Here is a 23,830-nt window from a genome sequence, read left to right as displayed (position 1 = left end):
CTAGTGAATCTAACGCCTCAATGTAAACTCAGATTTTTTGATATAAATATGAACTTAATCAAACAAAACATGCATGTATTGTGTAACATGAAGTCCTATGAGTGTCATCTGATGAAAATAATCGAAGGTTAGTGATTAATTTTATCTTTATTCTGGTTTTTGAAAGCTATCTTTAGCTGGAAAAAATGGCTGTGGTTATTGTGGTTTTGTGGTGACCTAACATAATCGTTTGTAGTGCTTTCGCTGAAAAGCCTATTTGAAATCGGACACTTTGGTGGGATTAACAACAAGATTACCTTTAAAATGATATAAGACACATGAATGTCTGAGGCATTTTAATTATGAGATTTCTGTTTTTTGAATTTGGCGCCCTGCACTTCAACTGGCTGTTGTCATATCGATCCCGTTAACTTGACTGCAGCCATAAGAATTTAACTGGTGGCAGGGAAGTCAGACGCAGGAGAGCAGAACTGGGTAATAGCCGGAGCAGTTTAATTGTAAAACCAACGGCACAACGAAATAAACAAACATGGGTACAAAACCCGAGGCGCACCAGTAACATGTGCACAAGCACTTACAATAAACAATTCCACACAGACATGGGGGGAACAGAGGGTTAAATACACAACAATAAATGAGGGAAATTGAAACCAGGTGTGTAGGAAAACAAGACAAAACAAATGGAAAATTAAAAATGGATCGCCGATGGCTAGAAGACCGGTGACGCCGACCGCCGAACACTGCCCGAATAAGGAGAGGAAACGACTTCGGTGGAAGTCGTGACAAGACCTCTCTGTTTACATCACATACACTATCAAGCATTTCACACATATTATTTAGATACTGACTGTTAGCACTTGGTGGCCGAAAATGCTTTAGATGTGTCAGGTAAATCTGCAACCACAACACTTCAATAACACTTGACATACGTGAACTCAGTCTGTGTGCTGCGCTTGCCTAGCTTTATTTAGCATGTGAAAACTCCTTTCACTGGTATTGGCTCGTTTGATGAGTATACATATAGCTTTTTATCAGTCAGTGATAAACGACACCTGATTTCTGTGGCTTTCAGCTTTTCCCATGTGCTCTCATCTACCATGTTAGTTGTGGCCCAAGAATCAATTAACATTAATAAATTGTCCCCTCCCACTGAGAACGTGATCCTGTCTGAGTTACAGTTCTCATGCACAGATGCATAGTCTCTGTTTTGTTCCTCTGAATCAACACATTTCACAATCTGTTTCGAGTTATCTTTGGTCTTGCACATTTTTGCAAAACTATCCTTTCCGTTACATTACTTGCAGGTCTGCCCGCATTCATGAATAACCAGGGTCCTTTGCAAAATGATCATGTCCACAAAGGTAGCAAACTTTCTCTGATTTGTATTTTCCGTCTACATTCTGTCTCTGTCCCGTTTGTGATATTTCCCTTCCTTGTTGTAAACATGTTGTAAACTCATCATCCTTCGCATCTGTACTCACATGCATGGTGGACATTTGCACTTCAGTTCTTTCACATTGTGGCTCGAGTAACCGCTCTAATGTTAGCCTAGGGCCCTCCTCCAATAGCTTTCGCCGCAAATATTCTGTATAACACTTGCTCAGTATGGCACCTCTAATCTGATTGTCCTTATCTCCAGCAAAGTCACAGTCCTTAGCTGCTTGTCTAAGATGAGTAACAAATTGCTGAACTGTCCCACCAGTTTTCTGTGTCAGTCTCGCGAATGCCGTGTTCACTTGTGGCACAATGGAAAGGGGGATGCCTAGTCAGTTGTACAACTGAATGCATTCAACCGAAATGTGTCTTCCACATTTAATTCAACCCCTCTGAATCAGAGAGGTGCAGGGGACTGCCTTAATCGACATCCACATCATCGGTGCCCAGAGAGCAGTTATTGTTGGGGGTTAACTACCTTGCTCAAGAGCAGAACGTCAGCGTAGCAGGTTCACTGTAGCAGTCAAACTTTGGCACGGTGCTTTCCATCTTGTCGACCCTTTAACTCACTTTTCAGATTTAATTATCGTTTTCAAACATTATCCTCGTCGCCATTGTTCAATCCTATACTTCAATCCTATACTTACAACTTGTGCTAAGTTAGGATATTATACTGAATTGAATCAACTGGATTCGAGGTAAACTTCAACATGTCTTTACTCCATGACCGTCTTGTAACAAGAACCCAGCATTATTTTCTGACGTGGTGGCGTCATATCAGTGTGTCACATCGATGCACGATAAAGCCCTTTATCAAGTGGCAACTTGCTGATCTGTTTGATAGTGATCACTCCAGTCTGCCACTGTTGTGAGCAAATGAGAATTGAGACAATGTGCACTTGCATCCCAACTGCCACTTGTCAACCCATTCATGAGCATAAAAAACCCTGCCAGACGGACGCACACTACGGTAATAGTTGAACAACAAAATTACTGACGCACTTTGTCACTCGCCAGTGACTTGATAAGCTGATTCATCTAACGTGGCCTGCCTGCTCAATGTGCCTGCTACAGGTAACTGCCAAAATAAAGGAAACACTTGTGTAAATGGGGGATCTGGCAGCTCTGTTATGGTATGGGGTGCATTTTCCTGGTTTAAGGCCACTCAACCCCTTAGAGGGCAAGGTAAACGCCAATAAATACACAGCCATTCTGAGTGACACTTTCAACATATGGTGAAGCATTTCTATCCTGATAGGAGTGGTCTCTTCCCAGCCTGTTCTCATAGACTCGACATAACATAGTAAATGTAAATCCAAGACACTCAAATTAGTATGATATGTTACGTTTGGTATAGTTACATAAGACAGATGGTTATTTAAGGAAAAAACTAAAGCCACTGATAAACAGTGTGTAGCTTGTGCTCTATTTACGATAATTTGACAGCTTGCTAATGATAAGTGGTAGACATGTTCTCAGAAATCAGTTCAGAGCGCAGTAGCAGCTGACTCGATACTTTCTGTAGTGCACTACTAGTTTTCATAAAGTTTTTTTTAACTTGAGAAATACTGCACCTTAGATAGATGTAAAATTGCACGACTAAGACCACCTTGGCAAAAACGTCTAAATTAATTACAGATTTCTTGATTTATCTTATATTAATTCTGACTATTTTGAGGGCGAAATGTTGCTACCGTTACTCAATAGAGACAAACAACAGTAACTGCCAGGGTACATTATAGCGAACATAACACACCCACATCGAACCACATGATGCAAATCTATTTTTTTTCTTAATGAGCAGCAGAAAAACACATGCGGAATAGGTGAGTTCAGCCCCCCTTTAGAAAAGTACTGATCAAGACAAATCAAATTTAAGAAGCAAAAATTATCTTGAAGGTTGACACATTTTGCGGCCATCGCAGAATCAATATCACAACTACCAAGGAGGAGAGTGAGGGAGGAACACAACACAGCTCACAGCCTTGACTCACAGCATTAACTCACCATCATCCAGAATGACAAGGAGGGGAGCTAGCAGGTCACACATGCCCTGCACATAGCCAATCTCCAGGTGCTGCCAGATATAGCTGCGAAGAGAAGTCAGCATCATGTACTGTGTAGTGTGACTCATTCATTCTTCCAATTTTCCATTTATTAATTGCGCTCCACACATAACATAATGAGTCCTAGATTACTTACAAACCTTTCTACAAAAGTGGAGTAGAGAATCATGAATGGCATTGTTTTTATTTTACCTGCACATGATGTTGCGCAGTTTCTCCAGGTTGGCAGGGGTAAAGTACCAGTAGTTTCTGTCACACCGTTGGACATCCTTCTCAATGCGATGCAGGTTGATCGTGTACATGTCCAAAAGCTCTTGCTACAACAAAGGTGCAAAACCACCACACAAATGTTAAAGAATAACCAAACACCTAAATACATCTCGATTATTCCAAACTTTTATTCTAAAAAATGAAATGCCAAGTGCCTACAGAGTAGGTGGTTCCGATGGATGGCACTGGAGAGATTTTCAGCTCTCCTCCCACGGTCAGGAATTCAAATTTAGGGAAGAGGCTCTCCATCTCAGGCTCCTCAGACATGATGGACTCTGTGCCCTCAGGGCTGGGCTTGCACTTCTCCTTCTCCTCCAAACGGAGCTCCAGATGGTGAACTGAGCCCTCAGAGAGAGCAGCCCCGACCCCGGAGCTTTCACACATGCCCTTCCTGTCCCACGGTAGGGCCATGGAGAATTTAGCTGAGGAAATCTCCTCCATCTCAATGGCCGAAGGGGACTCGTCAGATTCTGTGGTGGCCAGAGCCTCTTCGAGCTTGGTGGTGCTATCCATTGCTCTTCCCACCCTGGTCTCTGCAACAGGGCTTTTATTCTTCTTTGACTCTGGCAGCTTGGCCTCAGATAGTATGGTCTCCTCCTCTCTTTTTCCCACTTCCTCTGATTTTTTTATCTCCTCCACTTTTGCCTCTGCAACCTCTTCTGGTGACACTGTCTTATACACCTTTGTTTCAACTACCTCTTCAGATTTAAAAGTCTGATTGGCTTCTACTTCCTTCTCAGTTTCTGTCTTTTCTACATTTGTTGCGTTGGCTTCCTTTACTTCCGTTGTTTCAGCACTCTTTGTTTCTCCAGACCCTGTGTCTGAAGTTCTTTCATCATCCAGTTCTGATGCTGTGTCTTCCATTGCTTCTGCAGTCACCGTTGATATCAATGTATTCTCCCCTTTTGGCTCTCTATGGTTTGCTTGGGATGTCTTCTTCTCTTCTGGATCTACAGACTCTGGTTCTGGTCCTTTGTTCTCCTTTGTTTCTCCTGTCTCCCCAGGTTCCAGTGACTGCATCTCCTCTGTGTGTACTTGCATGGTTGGCTCTCCATCCAACATTTTCATCACTTCTGCATCAGGCTCTTTAGCCTCCCTTGTTTTGGACTCCACTGTTTCTTTTACAGCATCCACTTCTGCTTTTGGTAACTTGCTGTCTTCCTTTTCAGAGGTCCTTACCTCATCTTTCTCATTAGATAGAGTCATGGAAGTCTTCACTTCTTCTATTTTCAGGCTCTCTAGCTCAGCTGGGTCTGCTGCCTTGTCCTCCGCTGTCTCTGGATTTTTTCCCATTTTTACCTCTGGATCTTCTGTCTTGGTGTCCTCAGTATCTTGGGCCACTTCAGTCACACTCTCTTCCTTCTCTTTTTCCTCCTTATCTGGCCCGTCCTTGGCCTGGAGGTCCTTCTCATCCTGCAGGGCCAGGGGTTGGACATTTGGGTCATCTGCTTCCAACTCTTCCTGATGGGCTTTGACTGGGATCTGTTGGGCTGGGGCCAGCTGTGGAGGAGTACTGATGGTGGTTTTGGGGTTGGTGTCAGGCACAGTGCTGTCCTCTGTGCTCAGAGAGTGGTCCGACATGCACGAGGTGACAGAGAAGTTGCGAGAGGAGGGATGCCCCGAGTCTGGGGAGCTGGCCACGTTGGGCAGGCCTCCTCCATTGGGGATCTTGGGAACCGGCTTGGCCTCCTCGCTCTTGGGCTCTGTCTCGATCTGTTCCACTTCCTCCACAGACTCAAACACCTGAAAGAACAAGCCAAAGGGAAGCAGGCTAATCCAAGGGAAGGGATGGGAGGATGTGAAGAACTAGCAGGAGAAAGAGTGTGGGGTTGAGGAATATTGGATCAAAAAAGCTAAAGACTGTAAAAGACTAAGGTAATTCCATAGTTTTGGAACAATAGGAATCGCACAGTTGTAATATGAAAGGTGTTATTGGTATGAATATTAAGAAAACTGTCATGGAACTATTTTTAGCTTTCGGAGGAGATCTTCGATTTTGAACTTGAAGCCAAAATACAACATATTTCCACTAGAATAGTGACTGGTGGACCAAAATAAAGTTGTACACCATGGGTAAGCTCAGGACATTGTTCTATAGTTCTCTTTTCAGTCCTGTGAGACTAAGTAGCCTTTGTGTATACAAGTGAGTGTATATTCAGCTCTGTGTGTGTTATTATTCTTATTGTTCATCAATTATAAATAATTCATTACTGTTAATTATGTGTAGAGGGGCATAGAATTACATATGGAATGCATTTAACATTTTATATATTTAAGAGGATCTCTGTCTAAATGGGTACCTGGGTACTGCTGTCAGAGTCACTCTGCAAGCGAGCCAGGCTCTGTCTGTCTGAGCTGCAGCTCTGGGAGGACTGGCATGAGTAGTACCAGAGAACAAGCAGGGGAGAAAACAGGTCAATAAAACCCTGGAACAACACTATCCATACAAAACACTAATGTGGACAAGTAATTCTGTAGGCCTGTATGTAATGATATGTAACTGTCGTAAAGGCAGTGTATTATTGGTGCTTCAAATTAACATTACACAATATGCTTTGTAGTTTCATATTATTAAGGCGATGGAGAGCTAACATGTTGGTCAAGACAACATGTTGGTCTCCCAGGTATCCTGTGTGCCACAAGACTATGTACAGACCCTGTGTTGTTGTTTTTGTCGCACTGATTTGCTTTATCTTGGCCAGGTCGCAGTTGTAAATGAGAAATTGTTCTCAACTGGCCTACCTGGTTAAATAAAGGTGAAATAAAATTTTAATAACATTTAAAAATGTGTGCGTATGGGCAGGCGGGCGTGTGTGTGTGTGTGTGTCACCTCATTGCTGACGCTGGAGTCACGGTGCATCATCCTCTGCACAGTGCTTGGATTATCCACACTGGCTGAGATGGACGAACATTTAGCCAGTGCCGCAGCATGCTGCTCCTTCTCCCGCTGCCGCACAATGGCCTCGCAGCCCAGCCACTCGCTCATGGTCTGCTCGTAGCACGCCCGCACCTGCTCATCCACCTGCACAGTGTCACAGGGCAAGGGCAAGGGTCAGGGGTCGGAGATCAAGGGGTTTGGTGGTGACCTCCGATGGCAAGGGTGACACCAACCTCTTTCCTGTCAGCCTCAGACATGCCAAACTGATAGTGGCCCAGGAGGAAGGGCCACACCTCCTTACGCAGTGAAGGGTCAACACCACCAAAGTAGACCAGGCGCAACAGCTCCTGCTCCTTATAGGCCTGGAGAGCAGGGAGAGAGAGCAGGGAAGGAGAACAGGGAGAGAGAACAGGGAGAGAGATCAGGGAAGGAGAACAGGGAGAGAGAACAGGGAGGGAGAGCAGGGAAGGAGAACAGGGAGGGAGAGTAGGGAAGGAGAACATGGTGGGAGAACAGGGAGGGAGAACAGAGAGGGAGAGCAGGGAGGGAGAACAGGGAATGAGAGCAGGGGAGGAGGAGAGGGGAGGATGTAGGGACAGCAGGGAAGTAAAGCAGGAAGGGAGAGCAGGGAAGGAGAGCCGGGAGGGAGAACAAGGAGGGAGAACAGGGAAGGAGAGCAAGGAGGGAGATAACGGAATGAGAGAGGGGAGGGAGAGGCCTCAGTCATTGAGCCACAACACACACAGATATAGAAAGCCCTACGTACAGACCCAGTTCAAATACCAGTAGCAGTTGTTTTCTTTCAGTTACTAGTTTTGAGCATTTGATTGAGTCTGGCGTACCAAAGATCTGGACATACTGTACAGTGCACACACGATGATGTACCCACACATGAATACACTAATGTTACCATAGACACTGGCACATAAAAACATTCACATGAACATATGCCTTGTTAAAAGTTAATTTGAGCCAATCAGTTGTGTTGTGACAAGGTAGGGGTGGTATACAGAAGATAGCCCTACTTGGTAAAAGCTCAACTAAGCAAAGAGAAACGACAGTCCATCGTTACTTTAAGACATGAAGGTCAGTCAATGCGGAACATTTCAAGAACTTTGAACGTTTCTTCAAGTACAGTCGCAAAAACCATCAAGCGCTATGATGAAACTGGCTCTCATGAGGACCGCCACAGGAAAGGAAGATGCAGAGTTACCTCTGCTGCAGAGGATAACACAGAACCCAAACCGGCTACGCGCATGCGCCATCGTGCGCTATCGTGCATAAATGTATTTTGCCCCCCCCCACACCAAACGCGATCACGACACGCAGGTTAAACTATCAAAACAAACTCTGAACCAATGACATTAATTTGGGGACAGGTCGAAAAGCATTAAACATGTATGGCAATTTAGCTAGTTAGCTTGCACTTGCTAGCTAACGTTAATTTGTCCTATTTAGCTAGCTTGCTGTTGCTAGCTAATTTGTCTTGGGATATAAACATTGAGTTGTTATTTTACCTGAAATGCACAAGGACCTCTACTCCGACAATTAATCCACACATAAAACGGCCAACCGAATCGTTTCTAGTCATCTCTCCTCCTTCCAGGCTTTTTCATCTTTGAATTTATATGGTGATCCATTTAAACTTTCATTGTATTACCACGACAACCGGCAACAAAGTTTGTCTTTCAATCACCCACGTGGGTTTAACCAATGAGGAGATGGCACGTGGGTACCTGCTTCTATAAACCAATGAGGAGATGGGAGAGGCAGGACTTGCAGCGCGATCTGCGTCAGAAATAGGAATGACTTCTATATTAGCCCTTGGCGAGCAGTGTGGGTGCAATAATTGAATAACATGGATTTCTACATTTATTTTGCGACGCTTGCGCAAGCGACGTGTCCGGTCTGGTCAGCATGTAAGTTCATTAGAGTTAACTGCACCTCAGCTTGCAGCCCAAATAAATGCTTCACAGAGTTTAAGTAACAGACACATCTCAACATCAACTGTTCAGAGGAGACTGTGTGAATCAGGCCTTCATGGTCAAATTGCTGCAAAGAAACCACTACTAAAGGACACCAATAAGAAGAAGAGACTTGCTTGGGCCAAGAAACACGAGCAATGGACATTAGACCAGTGGAAATATGTCCTTTGGTCGGATGAGTTCAAATGAGAGATTTTTGGTTCCAACCGCCATTTCTTTGTGAGACGCAGAGTAGGTGAACAGATTATGTCCGCATGTGTGGTTCCCACCGTGAAGTATGGAGGAGGAGGTGTGATGCTGTGGGGGTGCTTTGCTGGTGACACTGTGATTTATTTAGAATTCAAGGCACACTTAACCAGCATAGCTAACACAGCATTCTGCAGCGATACTCCATCCCATCTGGTTTGCGCTTAGTGGGACTATCATTTCTTTTTCAACATACCAATGCCCCAAAACACACCTCCAGGCTGTGTAAGGGCTATTTGACCAAGAAGGAGAGTGATGGAGTGCTGCATCAGATGACCTGGTCTTCACAATCACCCGACCTCAACCCAATTGAGATGGTTTGGGATGAGTTAGACCGTAGAGTGAAGGAAAATCAGCCAACAAGTGCACAGCATATGTGGGAACTCCTTCAAGACCGTTGGAAAAGCATTCCTCATGAAGCTGGTTGAGAGAATGCCAAGATTGTGCAAAGCTGTCATCAAGGCAAAGGGTGGCTACTTTTAAGAATCTAAAATGTAAAATATATTTTGATTTGTTTAACACTTTTTCGGTTACTACATGATTCCATATGTGTTATCTCATAGTTGTGATGTCTTCACTATTATTCTACAATGTAGAAAATAGCAAAAATAAAGAAAAACCCTTGAATGAGTAGGTGTGTCCAAACTGTTGACTGGTACTGTACGTGTATAAAAAACAAAAGAGGAAGCCAGTGGCTTATTAAATTCTTCACCAGTATCCCCTCAGTAGCCCTAAAAATTGCCAAAGACTCCAGCCACCGTTCTCTCTGCTACCGCACGGCAAGCGGTACCGGAGCGCCAAGTCTAGGTGCCAAAGGTTTAACAGCATCTGCCCCCAAGCCATAAGACTGCTGAACAGTTAATCAAATGGCTACCCGGACTATTTGCATTGACCCCTTTTTTATGCTACTGCTACTCGCTGTTTATTATCTATGCATAGTCACTTTATCCCTACCTACATGTACATATTACCTCTATTACCTCAACTAACCTGTACCCAGCACATTGACTTGGTACCGGTACCCCCTGTATATAGCCTCATTATTGTTATTCTTATTTTATTGTTGCTCTTTTATTTTTTTACTTTAGTTTATTTAGTCAATTTTTTCTTAACTTCATTTTTCTTAAAACTGCATTGTTGGTGTAAGTAAGCATTTCACGGTAAGGTCTACACCTGTTGTATTCGGCGCACCTGTTGTATACTATTTGATTTGATTTGATCAATCAACGTGCAGAATGGTTGTGTACCACTGGATTCCAGTGGGGGCCCTAATCCCCTGTTTAATAATGAATAATACTTAACTAAAATTGTGAGAAAAATGACAAGATTGACTACAGCCTGTATAACTCTACAAACACAGATTGGACACACATGGATGAACTTCAGACATAAGTCAACTGAATACCTCCCATTGGTTGATTATTCAACAAAATCCCTCCAATGAAAATGTATGTATGTATGCTGTTGATACGCTGACAGGCAGGGCATTAGTCACGCTTGCATATGGCTGGTTGTGTGACTAAGAATGTGTGAGCAATGTGATGACTAACGGATGAATACAGATGAGTGTGTGTGTGTGCATGTGTACGTGCGTGCGTATGTGTGTGTGTGCGCATCTCGTCGCCAGGGGGTTTGAGCTGTCTGGTACTGCACAGTGTGTGTGTGTGTGTGTGTGTGTGTGTGATGACTAAGTGACAACCTTAGCGACACTGCTAATGATGTGACGGTGATGCTGCTTACGGTGCAGTCCTGAAGGAACCTCTGCCACACCTCAGCAGTGAGGCCCCCTAAGGCATCGCCGGGCGCGTCGGGCTTCACGATAGTGTGGTTGACCAGTGCCGAGAGGTGTGTACGTACGGTGGACAGGTGACGACAATAAGCCAGCCCTGGAATACAAAAACACAACCGCTATCAAATGAGCCTCCTTCTGACAACCCAAAATTTTATGTGATACAGTATCTAAATAAGACGATCACACATCTGACATTTAATTAATAGTTGGATGCTAGACTAATTGATGAGCTGCTTTAAATTAAAATCTGTTGCAAAACGTTGCAAGTCATCTAGGGGGACAGAAGATACAAGATTTGTGTTCACAATCACATACAGCCATAGAAAGCCCGGGAGATGATCTGATACTTCATTTGGTCACACAGCAGCTTCAAAGGGGCTCTGCAAAGGGAAACAGCACACAAGTCAAAGTGTTCTCCATACTGGCTCCACCTCGTCTTAAACATGTCCAAGACTTTCATTTTGATCCCAAACAGTCTCTATTCTCCATTCACAAGAACATTTTAAAGTAACTGTCCAGCGTTACCAATTATTTATGAAATATTACCTCAAATGAACTACAATATGAATTAAATAGATATCCTTCTCCATTCACAAGGACATCAAAACCGTAATTGCGTAATAAAACAGTACATTTCAAACGATGAGATAAATGCATGCACTACAGTATCAACATGTAATAAACCTGGGTTCAAATATGATTTGAAATCATATAAAATACTGTATATGTGCTTGATTAAGGGTGCCTATTGCTATGGAACCAATAGAAAAGTCCAAAAAGTGCATACCCCGCCCACCTGGCACTCCAGGCAGGTTAAAGAAAAATACCAAAGTATTTGAAAGATTTGAAGTAGTATTTGAACCGGGGTCTGGGGATCTTGTATCCTTCTCAGGCCAGTGGGATCGGTAAAGTCCAGGGATGATATCTGGGTAACCAGCAGTGTGTGTCTCTGTCTCTGACCTTTCATGGTTGCACCCATTGGGAGGCCCTCCGTCTGAGAAGCTGCACTGGGTACAGGACGAGCAGGAGGATTTCCTGGTTGTGGGCTGCCAGATGTTGGCCTCCTGGTCCATCAGCTCTGGGGCCACTGCACCACAGAACACACACACACACCAGTCAAAAGTTTGAGCACACCTACTCATTCATGAATTTTTCTTTATTTTGACTATTTTCTACATTGTAGAATAATAGTGAAGACAACACAACTATGAAATAACACATATGGAATCATGTAGTAACCAAAAAAAGTGTTAAACAAATCAAATATATTTGATATTTTTCAAAGTAGCCATCGTTTGCCTTGATGACAGCTTTGCACACGCTTGGCATTCTCTCAACCAGCTTCACGAGGTAGTCACCTGGAATGCATTTCAATTAACAGGTGTGCCTTGTTAAAAGTTATTTTGTGGAATTTCTTTCCATCTCAAGCTCTATGATGAAACTGGCTCTCATGAGGAGCGCCACAGGAAAGGAAGACCCAGAGTTACCTCTGCTGCAGAGGATAAGTTCATTAGAGTTAACTGCACCTCAGATTGCAGCCCAAATAAATGGTTCACAGAGTTTAAGTAACAGACACATCTCAACATCAACTGTTCAGAGGAGACTGCGTGAATCAGGCCTTCATGGTCGAATTGCTGCAAAGAAACCACTACTAAAGGACACCAAGGAGTCCATATGAGAGATTTTTGGTTCCAACCGCCGTGTCTTTGTCAGACGCAGAGTAGGTGAACGGATGATCTCCACCTGTGGTTCCCGTCCGTGAAGCATAGAAGAGGAGGTGTGATGGTGTGGGAGTGCTTTTCTGGTGACACTGTCAGTGATTAATTTACAATTCAAGGCATACATTTGTTTTTCAACAGGACAATGACCCAACACACCTCCAGGCTGTTGGAAATGCATTCCAGGCTGTTGGAAATGCATTCCAGGTGAGAATGCCAAGAGTATGCAAATCTGTCATCAAGGCAAACAGTGGTTACTTTGAAGAATCTCAAATATGAAATATATTTTGATTTGTTTCAAACTAGACACCCTGGTTGGAATACAGGCTGTATCACAACCGGCCGTGATTGGGAGTCCCACAGGGCGGTGCACAATTGTCTCAGTGTCGTCAGTCTTTGGCCGGTGTAGGTCGTCATTGTAAATTAGAATTTGTCTTCACTGACTTGCCTAGTTAAACAAAGGTTACATTTGTTATTTATGATTTTTATCAAATAAAGATCCTACATCGGTATATGTATTTGACCCTGGTCTGAAACTCTGTGCTATACTGTAACTGCACAGGTTCAAACTCCCAGCCAGAATAACATTGTTCAGTCATGATTTGGACACCTCTGGAGATGATTCTCAAGACACGATCACAGCTGAATTAGACAAATTGGGCAACATCTGTAACTTGATTTGAGGAAGTGTTAACTTCTCTGGGATAGGTGGCAGTATTTTCACATCCGGATGAAAAGCGTGTCCAAAGTAAACTGCCTGCTACTCAGGCCCAGAAGCTAAGATATGCATATTATTAGTAGATTTGGATAGAAAACACTCTGAAGTGTCTAAAACTGTTTGAATCGTGTCTGTGAGTATAACAGAACTTATTTGGCAGGCGAAACCCCGAGGACAAACCATTCAGATTTGTTTTTTTGAGGTCACTCTCTTTTCAATGGGTTTTCATTGGAAATCCATATTTCTAAGGGACCTTCTTGCAGTTCCTATCACTTCCACTGGATGTCAACAGTCTTTAGAAATTGATTGAGGTTTTTCCTTTGAGAAATGAAGAAGTAGCACTGTTCAGAATGAGGGTAGAGAGAAGTGTACTCTTTGTTAGAGGCGCATGACCTGAAAGCTCGCTACACTTTGTTTTCCTCCGGTATTGAACACAGATCATCCCATCTTAAATTTTATTGATTATTTACGTTAAAAAATACCTAAAGTTGTATTAGGAAAGTTGTTTGGACAAAGCTTACAGGTAACTTATGAGATATTTTGTAGTCACGTTGCGCGAGTTGGAACCGGTGTTTTTCTGGATCAAACGCGCCAAATAAATGGACATTTTGGATATATATAAACAGAATTAATCGAACAAAAGGACCATTTGTGATGTTTATGGTTCATATTGGAGTGCCAACAGAAGAAGCTCGTCAAAGGTAAGGCATGAATTATATCTTTATTTTTGTGTTTTGTGTCGCTCCTGGAGGGTTGAAATATGATTGTCTGTGTTTGTTTGCTGGGGTGCTATCCTCAGATAATAGCGTCGTTTGCTTTCGCCGTAAAGCCTTTTTGAAATCTGACACGTTGGCTGGATTCACAACAAGTGTAGCTTTAATTTGGTGTATTGCATGTGTGATTTCATGAAAGTTACATTTTTATAGTAATTTATTTGAATTTGGCGCTCTACATTTTCACTGGATGTTGGTCGCTAGCGTCCCACATATCCCAGAGAGGTTAATAGCTGCCATAGAGGTGGCGTTAGAGAGCAAATCAAGCACATCAGCAATGACATTTGGGGAATCAAGGCATTTCAATCTGCGGAGGGTGAACAACGGTCTGTTGGCATGGTAATGAAGACACATTCTTATTGGTCTTCATGTTTCTATATTCTCTTTATGGGCACATACTAACTCAAGTTCTCAGGCATATCTTCCATTGACGTCAAGGCATGATTAATACAAAATGTTTATGTTAAGTGTGTGCATCTGAAGTTAGAATTCGTCCCTAAGCATGACAATTTGCTTGCTCAACATTAGCTTTTTCTACTACTGTAAACCACTGTGTACCTCGACATAACGCTGTGTTTTTTTTCTATTGGAAGGCCCATGGCCAGTCAGTCTTCCACCTATTATCCAAGAGGGACTGAGGTTAAGGGAAGAGGACAGAGAGCGCTTGATTAGGGGACTCATTTGTAAGCTTTGCAGGAAGGAGACAGAGGGCGAGGCAGTGATTGAAGCAAAGCAAGTGGACGTACAGACTGAAGGAGGAGCTGAGGTGTGGTAACGTTACAGCTGTTCCCCGTGGTGGGCGATGGGGGGTCTCCGGGACAACTGAAGGAGCGCTTAGGGACCAAAAGGTTCCCTTTGGTTGGGGGCTGTCCTCTCAGGAGGGGAGGGAGAAGGAGCGGGACAGGAGAGGAGCCCCCGGGGGAAGACGGGGAGGGTGGGTTATAGTCACTGGAATGGACAATGAGGACATCACTCCGTGGCCACCTGAAGTGATCACACGAATGGAGGAGGGGTTGAGGTCACTTACCAAACTCTGATTGGCTGTTGGGGAACAGGATGCGGAAGACATAGTCCGTGGCCTCGTCCTCCTCCTTATCAGACACGGAGTCCGAGGATCCCTGTGAACACCTGTTTCTCAGTTTAGGGAACACTTTCCCCTGTAGTCAGAAATTAGGGGAATGTTAGATACAGTAAATGCCCCAAAAATATGACAAACTGTCAAAATTTAAAATGATTAACAGCATTCTTTGTTAATTAAGATTTTGATAGCACAGGGTCTTTAAATAGTCTAGATTTGTAAAACATCCACACTTTCACCAAACAGAAGGACTGCCTATTTAAGCAATACTTAATAAGGTCTGGCTTAAAGCAGCCTTGTGTGGGGGGGTTTCATTATTTATTCTGCCCAGTAGATATGATATAGGCTTTAAGCAGTCTAACACATGTACTAACACATGTACCTGGGCTAAAATAACTCAAGATGTCTTTAAAAAAATAATCAAATGAAATAGGAATTACCTTTCCCCTCTGGGACCAGAGCGGAGGGTCGAGCTGGCCGTGGGGCAGGAGGCCGTTCTCCAGGCAGGAGAGGAACTGGAGCAAGTGCCCCCCTCTGGGGAAGCGCAGCGGGGGTCTCTGGATGCCGTCCTGGCTCACCAGCACCACCGTGCCCCCGGTGTCCACTGCAGAGAATAATTTATATATTTTATGGACCTTTTAAATATCCAAAAATGATATGAACAACTCTGTAAATGAACCAGAACTAGCTGTCGTTGATAGCAGTAGCAAGTAGTTGAGCTCCATACAAGATGTGCCGATTACAATCCAGACATTACAATGAGCCTGTCCTCCCAATGTCTCTCTCCACTAGCCTCCATTGGTGGACCTACCCTGCTGATGACAGTGCAAATAAACAATCTCCTCCAGACGTATGGTCATAGCGTAGTCCCAGTACACACTGAAAGAGATGGAATCAAAGCCGGGGTTATTGAGACATCACTCACCTTGTCACACTGAGTTGAACAACAAAGATCGCCATAGGGACATGTGTGTTGTTTATCTCTCTTGGTGTGTGCAGAACTCTGAATACAGTCTGTGTTACTGAATGTAGAAATTATTAAAGTTGAGGTTCAGTATTTTGCATAAGTAGGTAGAGTGTTTGCTGCTCTCAAAAGTGCTCTTTAATAAAAGCTTAAGTGATACACAGCAAACAACACCACGGGCTAAGAACCAAAGTCACTAAAATGATATGACTAGTTACTTTGAAGTATGCTTGAACATGTCCCCCTGCTGCTCCTACAAACAACCCTCATCATATTCCCCTCTCCAGAGTTGACCTCAGGACACAGAGCCCTCCTGAGTAACACTCAGACAGACACGCTGCATGATTTAGTCACACTGAACCGCTGCACCAACTGTAGACATCAACTTAAACACACAGGTGGTGTATGGTGTTCCTACAAACAGTCATCACCTTGTTGTGCCATCTTGATGTACATAAGTGAGAGATATGATCATTAGTGAATTGCTCTCCACACCTGTGCTCGTAGTCCAGGTCTCCCACAGAGCCGTTCATCAGCTGATTGGGCGTCCACTTCAGCGTCATGATGTGAGCGGTCTGGTGGAGAGACAGGTATCCTGGAATAGCCTCCATGTCATCCCTCTGTAATGCCAAGAAGGATAATAGTTTGAGGATCTGTTTTCTAAAGTGAACTATGAAGAAATTATGTACCAATTACCCCACCGAAGACATTATTTGAAAAAGTATACTCATCATAACAGACTATATATGGGGAAATAAAACTCATAGACTAAAAAGGAGCGTTTTACATCTTCCTAAGTCAGGGGGTGGTTTTAACCTTCCAGACTTGGAATTGTATCAACTTGTCACTTGCGACATATAGTTAAATGCACTTAAGTAGAACATTGGGTACATAATTAAGATGTGCATGCTAATCCCCAGGATCTTTTTGCATGTATATTTTCTACGGATAAAGCTAAGAACGTCATAGTTAAGAACACTATAACAATATGGAAGCACATTAAATCTATTCTACATAGTTAAAAACACTATAACAATATGGAAGCACATTAAATCTATTCTACATAGTTAAAAACACTATAACAATATGGAAGTACATTAAATCTATTCTACATAGTTAAAAACACTATAACAATATGGAAGAACATTACATCTATTCTACATAGTTAAGAACACTATAACAATATGGAAGAACATTAAATCTATTCTACAAGAACCAATATCACTCCCTAAAAACACAACCTTATGGAACAATCCTTGGATAGCTTTTCAGAAATCTCTGATAAATTGGTCTACATGGAAAACTAAAAGCATAGAAACCATAAATGACTTGGTAATAGGAAATACATTTATTTCCATGACAGAAATAAAAAGCAATTTTGGACTGACCAATGTAGATATTTTCAAATACATGCAACTTAATAGTTTCATATCAATACATTTCTATTGGAAATGTTTTGGACACCAGAGCAATCTGAGGGAATCCAGTCAGAAAAGGATATTCATATGATAGGTTAGATATACAAAACCTTGCAGAGAGCATATCCAACTGACAATCTCTTAGAAAAAAATATATAAACTACTGGAACCAAGACCAAGAAGAAAAAAAGATTATAGACACACTATTCATTAATGTTCTGAAAGAGCTGCAAAATCTGGACCCCTACAAATCAGCCGGGCTAGACAATCTGGACCCTCTCTTTCTAAAATGATCTGCCGAAATTGTTGCAACCCCTATTACTAGCCTGTTCAAACTCTCTTTCGTATCGTCTGAGATTCCCAAAGATTGGAAAGCTGCCGCGGTCATCCCCCTCTTCAAAAGGGGTGACACTCTAGACCCAAACTGCTACAGACCTATATCTATCCTACCCTGTCTTTCTAAGGTCTTCGAAAGCCAAGTTAACAAACAGATTACCGACCATTTCGAATCCCACCGTACCTTCTCCGCTATGCAATCTGGTTTCAGAGCTGGTCATGGGTGCACCTCAGCCACTCTCAAGGTCCTAAACGACATCATAACCGCCATCGATAAGAGACATTACTGTGCAGGTGTATTCATCAACCTGGCCAAGGCTTTCGACACTGTCAATCACCACATTCTTATTGGCAGACTCGACAGCCTTGGTTTCTCAAATGATTGCCTCGGCTGGTTTACCAACTACTTCTCTGATAGAGTTCAGTGTGTCAAATCGGAGGGCCCGTTGTCCGGACCTCTGGCAGTCTCTATGGGGGTGCCACAGGGTTCAATCCTCGGGCCGACTCTATTCTCTGTATATATCAATGATGTTGCTCTTGCTGCTGGTGATTCTCTGATACACCTCTACGCAGACGACACCATTCTGTATACTTCTGTCCCCTCTTTGGACACTGTGTTAACTAACCTCCAGGCGAGCTTCAATGCCATACAACTCTCCTTCCGTGGCCTCCAACTGCTCTTAAACGCAAGTAAAACTAAATGCATGCTCTTCAACCGATCACTGCCCGCACTTGCTCGCCCGTCCAGCATCACTACTCTGGACGGCTCTGACTGAGAATACGTGGACAACTACAAATACCTAGGTGTCTGGTTAGACTGTAAACTCTCCTTCCAGACTCACATTAAGCATCTCCAATTCAAAATGTAATCTAGAATCGGCTTCCTATATCGCAACAAAGCATCCTTCACTCATGCTGCCAAACATACCCTCGTAAAACTGACCATCCTACCGATCCTCGACTTCGGTGATGTCATCTATAAAATAGCCTCCAACACTCTACTCGACAAACTGGATGCAGTCTATCACAGTGCCATCCGTTTTGTCACCAAAGTCCCATACACTACCCACCATTGCGATCTGTACGCTCTCGTTGGTTGGCCCTCGCTTCATACTCGTCGCCAAACCCACTGGCTACAGGTTATCTACAAGTCTCTGCTAGGTAAAGCCCCGCCTTATCTCAGCTCACTGGTCACCATAGCAGCACCCACTCGTAGCACACGCTCCAGCAGGTATATCCCAAAGCCAATTCCTCCTTTGGTCGTCTTTCCTTCCAGTTCTCTGCTGCCAATGACTGGAACGAACTGCAAAAATCTCTGAAGCTGGAAACACTTATCTCCCTCACTAGCTTTAAGCACCAGCTGTCAGAGCAGCTCACAGATTACTGCAACTGTACATAGCCCATCTATAATTTAGCCCAAACAACTACCTCTTCCCCTACTGTATTTATTTTGCTCCTTTGCATCCCATTATTTCTACTTTGCACATTCTTCCACTGAAAATCTACCATTCCAGTGTTTACTTGCTATATTGTATTTACCTCGCAACCATGGCCTTTTTTTGCCTTTACCTTACCTCATTTGCTCACATTGTATATAGACTTATTTTTCTACTGTATTATTGACTGTATGTTTTGTTTTTTCCATGTGTAACTCTGTGTTGTTGTACGTGTCGAATTGCTATGCTTTATCTTGGCCAGGTCGCAGTTGCAAATGAGAACTTGTTCTCAACTAGCTAACCTGGTTAAATAAAGGTGAAATATATATATATATTTTTTAAATAACTAATACCTGTTAATAAGAGTATACAGAGGCAATATTGAAAGTAATTTCCCCCCTCTTATTATATATATTTTTTTACAGTTTCATCAACTCAGTGTCCTTGTAGTTAGAATGTCTGCCCTGAGATTGGAAGGTTGGGAGTTCGATCCCTGGCCGAATACCAAAGACTATAAAAATGGAACTTGACGTGTCTCTACTTGGCACTCAGCATTAGGGAGATAGACTGGGGTTAGGCCCTGCGATTGACTAGCTTCCTGTCCAGGGGGTGTACCTGTATGGTGTCAAATCCGATTCAAAAGTCGAACCCGCACGAGCAAGAAGAAACATTATTGCGCGAGCAAACACTGAGTCGAGAGAGAAGAAATGTGGTCGACAGACCAGAGGACGGGTCCCTCGAGTGCGTTCCTTGGGCAGGCTTAAAGGCGAGTCTAAAACCTTAGATTGGTCACTTTTACCGGAGTGATGGACGAACTAACAAATTCCTGCCATTGGCCAGTCCAGTGTTGTGATTGGCTATTTCGAGCCTTCTGTTTGCGATGCACTGTAGGGCAGTCTGCTTAGCTAGCTAACCGGCTTGAGCAGTAAGCGCCAAAAAACCCAGCAGCTTGATAACCAAATGAACTGGGAAATACATTATAATAGGTATACTATACCTTGAGTTGAGTGGAATCTACGTACTAACGTTAGGTAGCCAATTACTTGTTAGCCAGCAACGTTCGTCTGTAAAATGAAAAGCAGACAGTCAGCTCTAGCAAACACCACAAAACGAGTCCACTAATTGCAGGCAGGAGCCAATATTTAGGGTATTAACTCAAGGACACACATAGTGTATTTTGAATTATATGAAGACACAAAGGGGAGAATCTGCTACCTGCTACAGTTCATCCAGTACATAACCAGTCCCAAATAATAGAACGTAAACTCGCATGATAAACCAGCTAAACTCAAGTTAACATGTCAGAATCAGATTTATATGCCAAATACATTTGCATGTACAGGAATTTGACTCTGAAACATACAGTATGTACACTATGAACGCTAAATAATCGACGTTCTAAATAATCAACGTTCTAAATTCTGCATATAAGAGATGTGCAAAGAGCAATGTGCAGTTCTGGGATGATAGTACAAGGTGCATAGTCGTGAATGAATAATGCAGAGTGTGAAGTCCATGGATGAGAGGATCATCATGGACTGTTGGTGAAGGCCACGTCACGGGGAAGAAACTGTTCAGGTGTGGGAGGTTTTGTTTGTGAATGACCTGAACCGTTTGCCAGAGGGGAGTCTTTGGAAGATGGGGTGGAAGGGGTCGGCGATGATCTTTCCTGCACGCTTGGGATAAAATTTAAAAACTTCAACTATATATATATATACTAACGTTCAAAAGATGATTCACTTAGAAATGTCATTGTTTTTGAAAGAAAAGTACATTTTTTGTCCATTAAAATAACATCAAATTGATCAGAAATACAGTGTTGTCACGATCTTCAAAATGAGCGGACTAAGGCGCAGCATGCATTGAGTTCCACATCTTTTTAATACAAAGTGAAACTAGAAACAAAACGTACAAAGACCGTGAAGTCGTAGTGCACAAACACACTAACACAAACAATATCCCACAAAGCAGGTGGGAGATAGGGCTTCCTAAATATGATCCCCAATTAGGCAACGATTACCAGCTGCCTCTAATTGGGAACCATACAAAACCACCAACATAGAAATACACATTCTAGAACACCCCCCTAGTCACACCCTGACCTAAACCACTATAGAGAATCCAAGGGCTCTCTATGGTCAGGGCGTGACAAGTGTAGACATTGTTAATGTTGTAAATTACTATTGAAGCTGGAAATGGCTGAGGACAAGCACATTAGAGTGTCTAGTTTGAGAAACAGACGCCTCACAAGTCCTCAACTGGCAGCTTCATTAAATAGTACCTGCAAAACACCAGTCTCAACGTCAACAGTGAAGAGGCAACTCGGAGATGCTGGCCTTCTAGACAGAGTTGCAAAAAAAAAGCCATATCTCAGACTGGCCAATAAAAATAAAAAATTAAGATGGGCAAAATAACACAGACACTGGACAGAGGAACATCCCGGAGTCGCCTCTTCACTGTTGACGTTGAGACTGGTGTTTTGCGGGTACTATTTCATGAAGCTGCCAGTTGAGGACTTGTGAGGCGTCTGTTTCTCAAACTAGACACTCTCTAATGTACTTGTCCTCTTGCTCAGTTGTGCACCGGGGCCTCCCACTCCTCTTTCTATTCTAATTAGAGTCAGTTTGCGCTGTTCTGTGAAGGGAGTAGTACAGTACACAGTGTTGTACGAGATCTTCAGTTTCTTGGCAATTTCTCACATGGAATAGCCTTAATTTCTCAGAACAAGAATAGACTGACGAGTTTCAGAAGAAAGTTCTTTGTTTCTGGCCATTTATTGAACCCACAAATTCTGATGCTTCAGATACTCAACTAGTCTAAAGAAGGCCAGTTTTATTGCTTCATTAATCAGGACAACAGTTTTCAGCTGTGCTAACATAATTGCAAATGGGTTTTCTAATGATCAATTAGCCTTTTAAAATTATAAACTTGGATTAGCTAACACAACGTGCCATTGGAACACAGGAGTGATGGTTGTGGATAATGGGCCTCTGTACGCCTATGTAGATATTCCATAAATAAATCTGCCGTTTCCAGCTACAATAGTCATTTACAACATTAACAATGTCTACACTGTATTTCTGATCAATATAATGTTATTTGAATAGACAAAATATGTGCTTTTTTCCCCAAAGTGACCCCAAACGTTTGAACAGTAGTGTGTGTATATATATATAAAGTATGGGGAACACAATCACTATAATGAAATATCTGGATCAATAGGCAATAAGACGCATAGACTGTACTAATATACTGTATGCATCAGGTCTATACATTATATATACATATATAGAAATCAAAGACAAATCTTAAATTAATATGAAACCATTTAAAAAACTGGATTAGCACGAGAAGCAAAAACGTATTTTACTTACTGATTTAAAAAAACAAGGTTACCTTCTCCTTCCAATCTTTCTTATGCGCAGGACTCCTCGTGTCACTCTCCCGGTCAATTTCTGCAATAATCTCATCCAAATGTGTATACTTGAAGTTTATACTGTTAGTAGCCATGTTGTACTTTTTAAGTTTGAGAAAACCTTGTAGAAGAAAGCGAGCGCAGCGTAACGTAAACTCCCCTGTGTCCTATAGATTTTCAATGGAGAATGAATTGTGTTGCACGCAGCCATATGACAATGGCCATTACTCCAACAAAGGGCCATCACATACTCATGTAAAGCCCAGCTCATTGGCTATCTAACTAGCTATGTTTCAAAACGATAGGTGGTCATTGGACCAAGAGACTGTCAATCAAGGGAACACTGCCCGTCTCATTGGTGCATTATGATGGCTGTCCTTTGTGGGCTATTAGACATGTTGTGTAGCCAATACGTAATGTAGAATGATGAAACAAAGTTTGGTTGCCTTCTAGAGTGTTTGAGGATTGCTGTTTAGATTTCATAGATTGTTTTGTTGCAAGTTGAAAGAGTCGGAATTCATGCGAAACGCTGTATACAACATGGATCGTGTTAGGGTATAAAAATGTATTTTATCAAACAAAACAATGCTACATTTTATCTCTGGGACCCTCAGGATGACAAATCAGAGCAAGATTACTGAATGTAAGTAAATTATATACCGTCAGGTGAATGTATCAAACCAGTTGCCTTGATAAAAGTGTTTTGTTGTTGTGCACTATCCTCAAACAATAGCATGGTATTTTTTCACTGTAATAGCTACTGTAAATTAGACACTGCAGTTAGATTAACAATCATTTCAGCTTTCTGACCATATAAGACATGTCTATGTCCCAGAAAGTTTGGCTTTTGTTTACAATGCCATTCTAGTCAAATATCGCATATTGAGCAGCAACTCTCCCGATTTCAGGACACTGATCCAGTAGTTAAACCACATGGTTAAATGTTAGCTAGCTAGCTACCGTTAGCTAGTTCGTTTCCTAGCTAGCTGATGTTAACCTAGCTTGCCTCATCAATACCCTGCTTTAATAACAGAAGATCAAATAACTACTTACTCAATTTCAATATTGAAATCATAGTTAATTAGCTAGCTAGTTGGTTAGCTAGTTTCTCTACTGAAAAACTATGGAACTTACCTCTTCATTGTCAGACATCGTTCACCTTTCACCGTCCCCTTTCATCTCTATGGTAAAAAAATCAGATTAGAGAGCAGTCAAGACGCGATTGGTCCAAAAACTTGACCAATTGCGTTTCAGTAGACTGCTACAGGCTATGTTCATTGGCTAGAATTATACCTATTATACA

The 23,830-nt window shown here is 42.5% G+C and overlaps 1 protein-coding gene across 2 annotated transcripts in view; it reads right to left on the bottom strand.

Annotated features, from left to right (window-relative positions):
* LOC111975163 (small G protein signaling modulator 1-like) overlaps window positions 1-23,830 on the bottom strand; it is a 65,070-nt gene that overhangs the window by 8,868 nt on the left and 32,372 nt on the right. The window contains exons 1-14 of one of the 2 annotated variants that reach the window (XM_024003368.3): window positions 20,110-22,189; window positions 16,418-16,542; window positions 15,770-15,837; window positions 15,399-15,562; window positions 14,908-15,037; window positions 11,632-11,758; window positions 10,987-11,051; window positions 10,620-10,765; window positions 6,882-7,010; window positions 6,601-6,792; window positions 6,071-6,142; window positions 3,930-5,513; window positions 3,693-3,817; window positions 3,442-3,524 (exon numbers count right to left, since the gene is read on the bottom strand). In XM_024003368.3, coding sequence (XP_023859136.1) covers window positions 3,442-3,524; window positions 3,693-3,817; window positions 3,930-5,513; window positions 6,071-6,142; window positions 6,601-6,792; window positions 6,882-7,010; window positions 10,620-10,765; window positions 10,987-11,051; window positions 11,632-11,758; window positions 14,908-15,037; window positions 15,399-15,562; window positions 15,770-15,837; window positions 16,418-16,533 — 3,001 coding nt within the window. In that variant the 5' untranslated portion in view covers window positions 16,534-16,542; window positions 20,110-22,189. Of the gene's footprint in view, window positions 1-3,441; window positions 3,525-3,692; window positions 3,818-3,929; window positions 5,514-6,070; window positions 6,143-6,600; window positions 6,793-6,881; window positions 7,011-10,619; window positions 10,766-10,986; window positions 11,052-11,631; window positions 11,759-14,907; window positions 15,038-15,398; window positions 15,563-15,769; window positions 15,838-16,417; window positions 16,543-20,109; window positions 22,190-23,830 lie in introns of those variants that run through there. The other variant, XM_024003369.3, reaches the window with a different exon arrangement.

Source organism: Salvelinus sp. IW2-2015, linkage group LG15 (genome assembly GCF_002910315.2).
Source record: "Salvelinus sp. IW2-2015 linkage group LG15, ASM291031v2, whole genome shotgun sequence".
Classification (NCBI taxonomy): domain Eukaryota; kingdom Metazoa; phylum Chordata; class Actinopteri; order Salmoniformes; family Salmonidae; genus Salvelinus; species Salvelinus sp. IW2-2015.
This window is presented reverse-complemented; position numbering and strand designations above follow the sequence as displayed.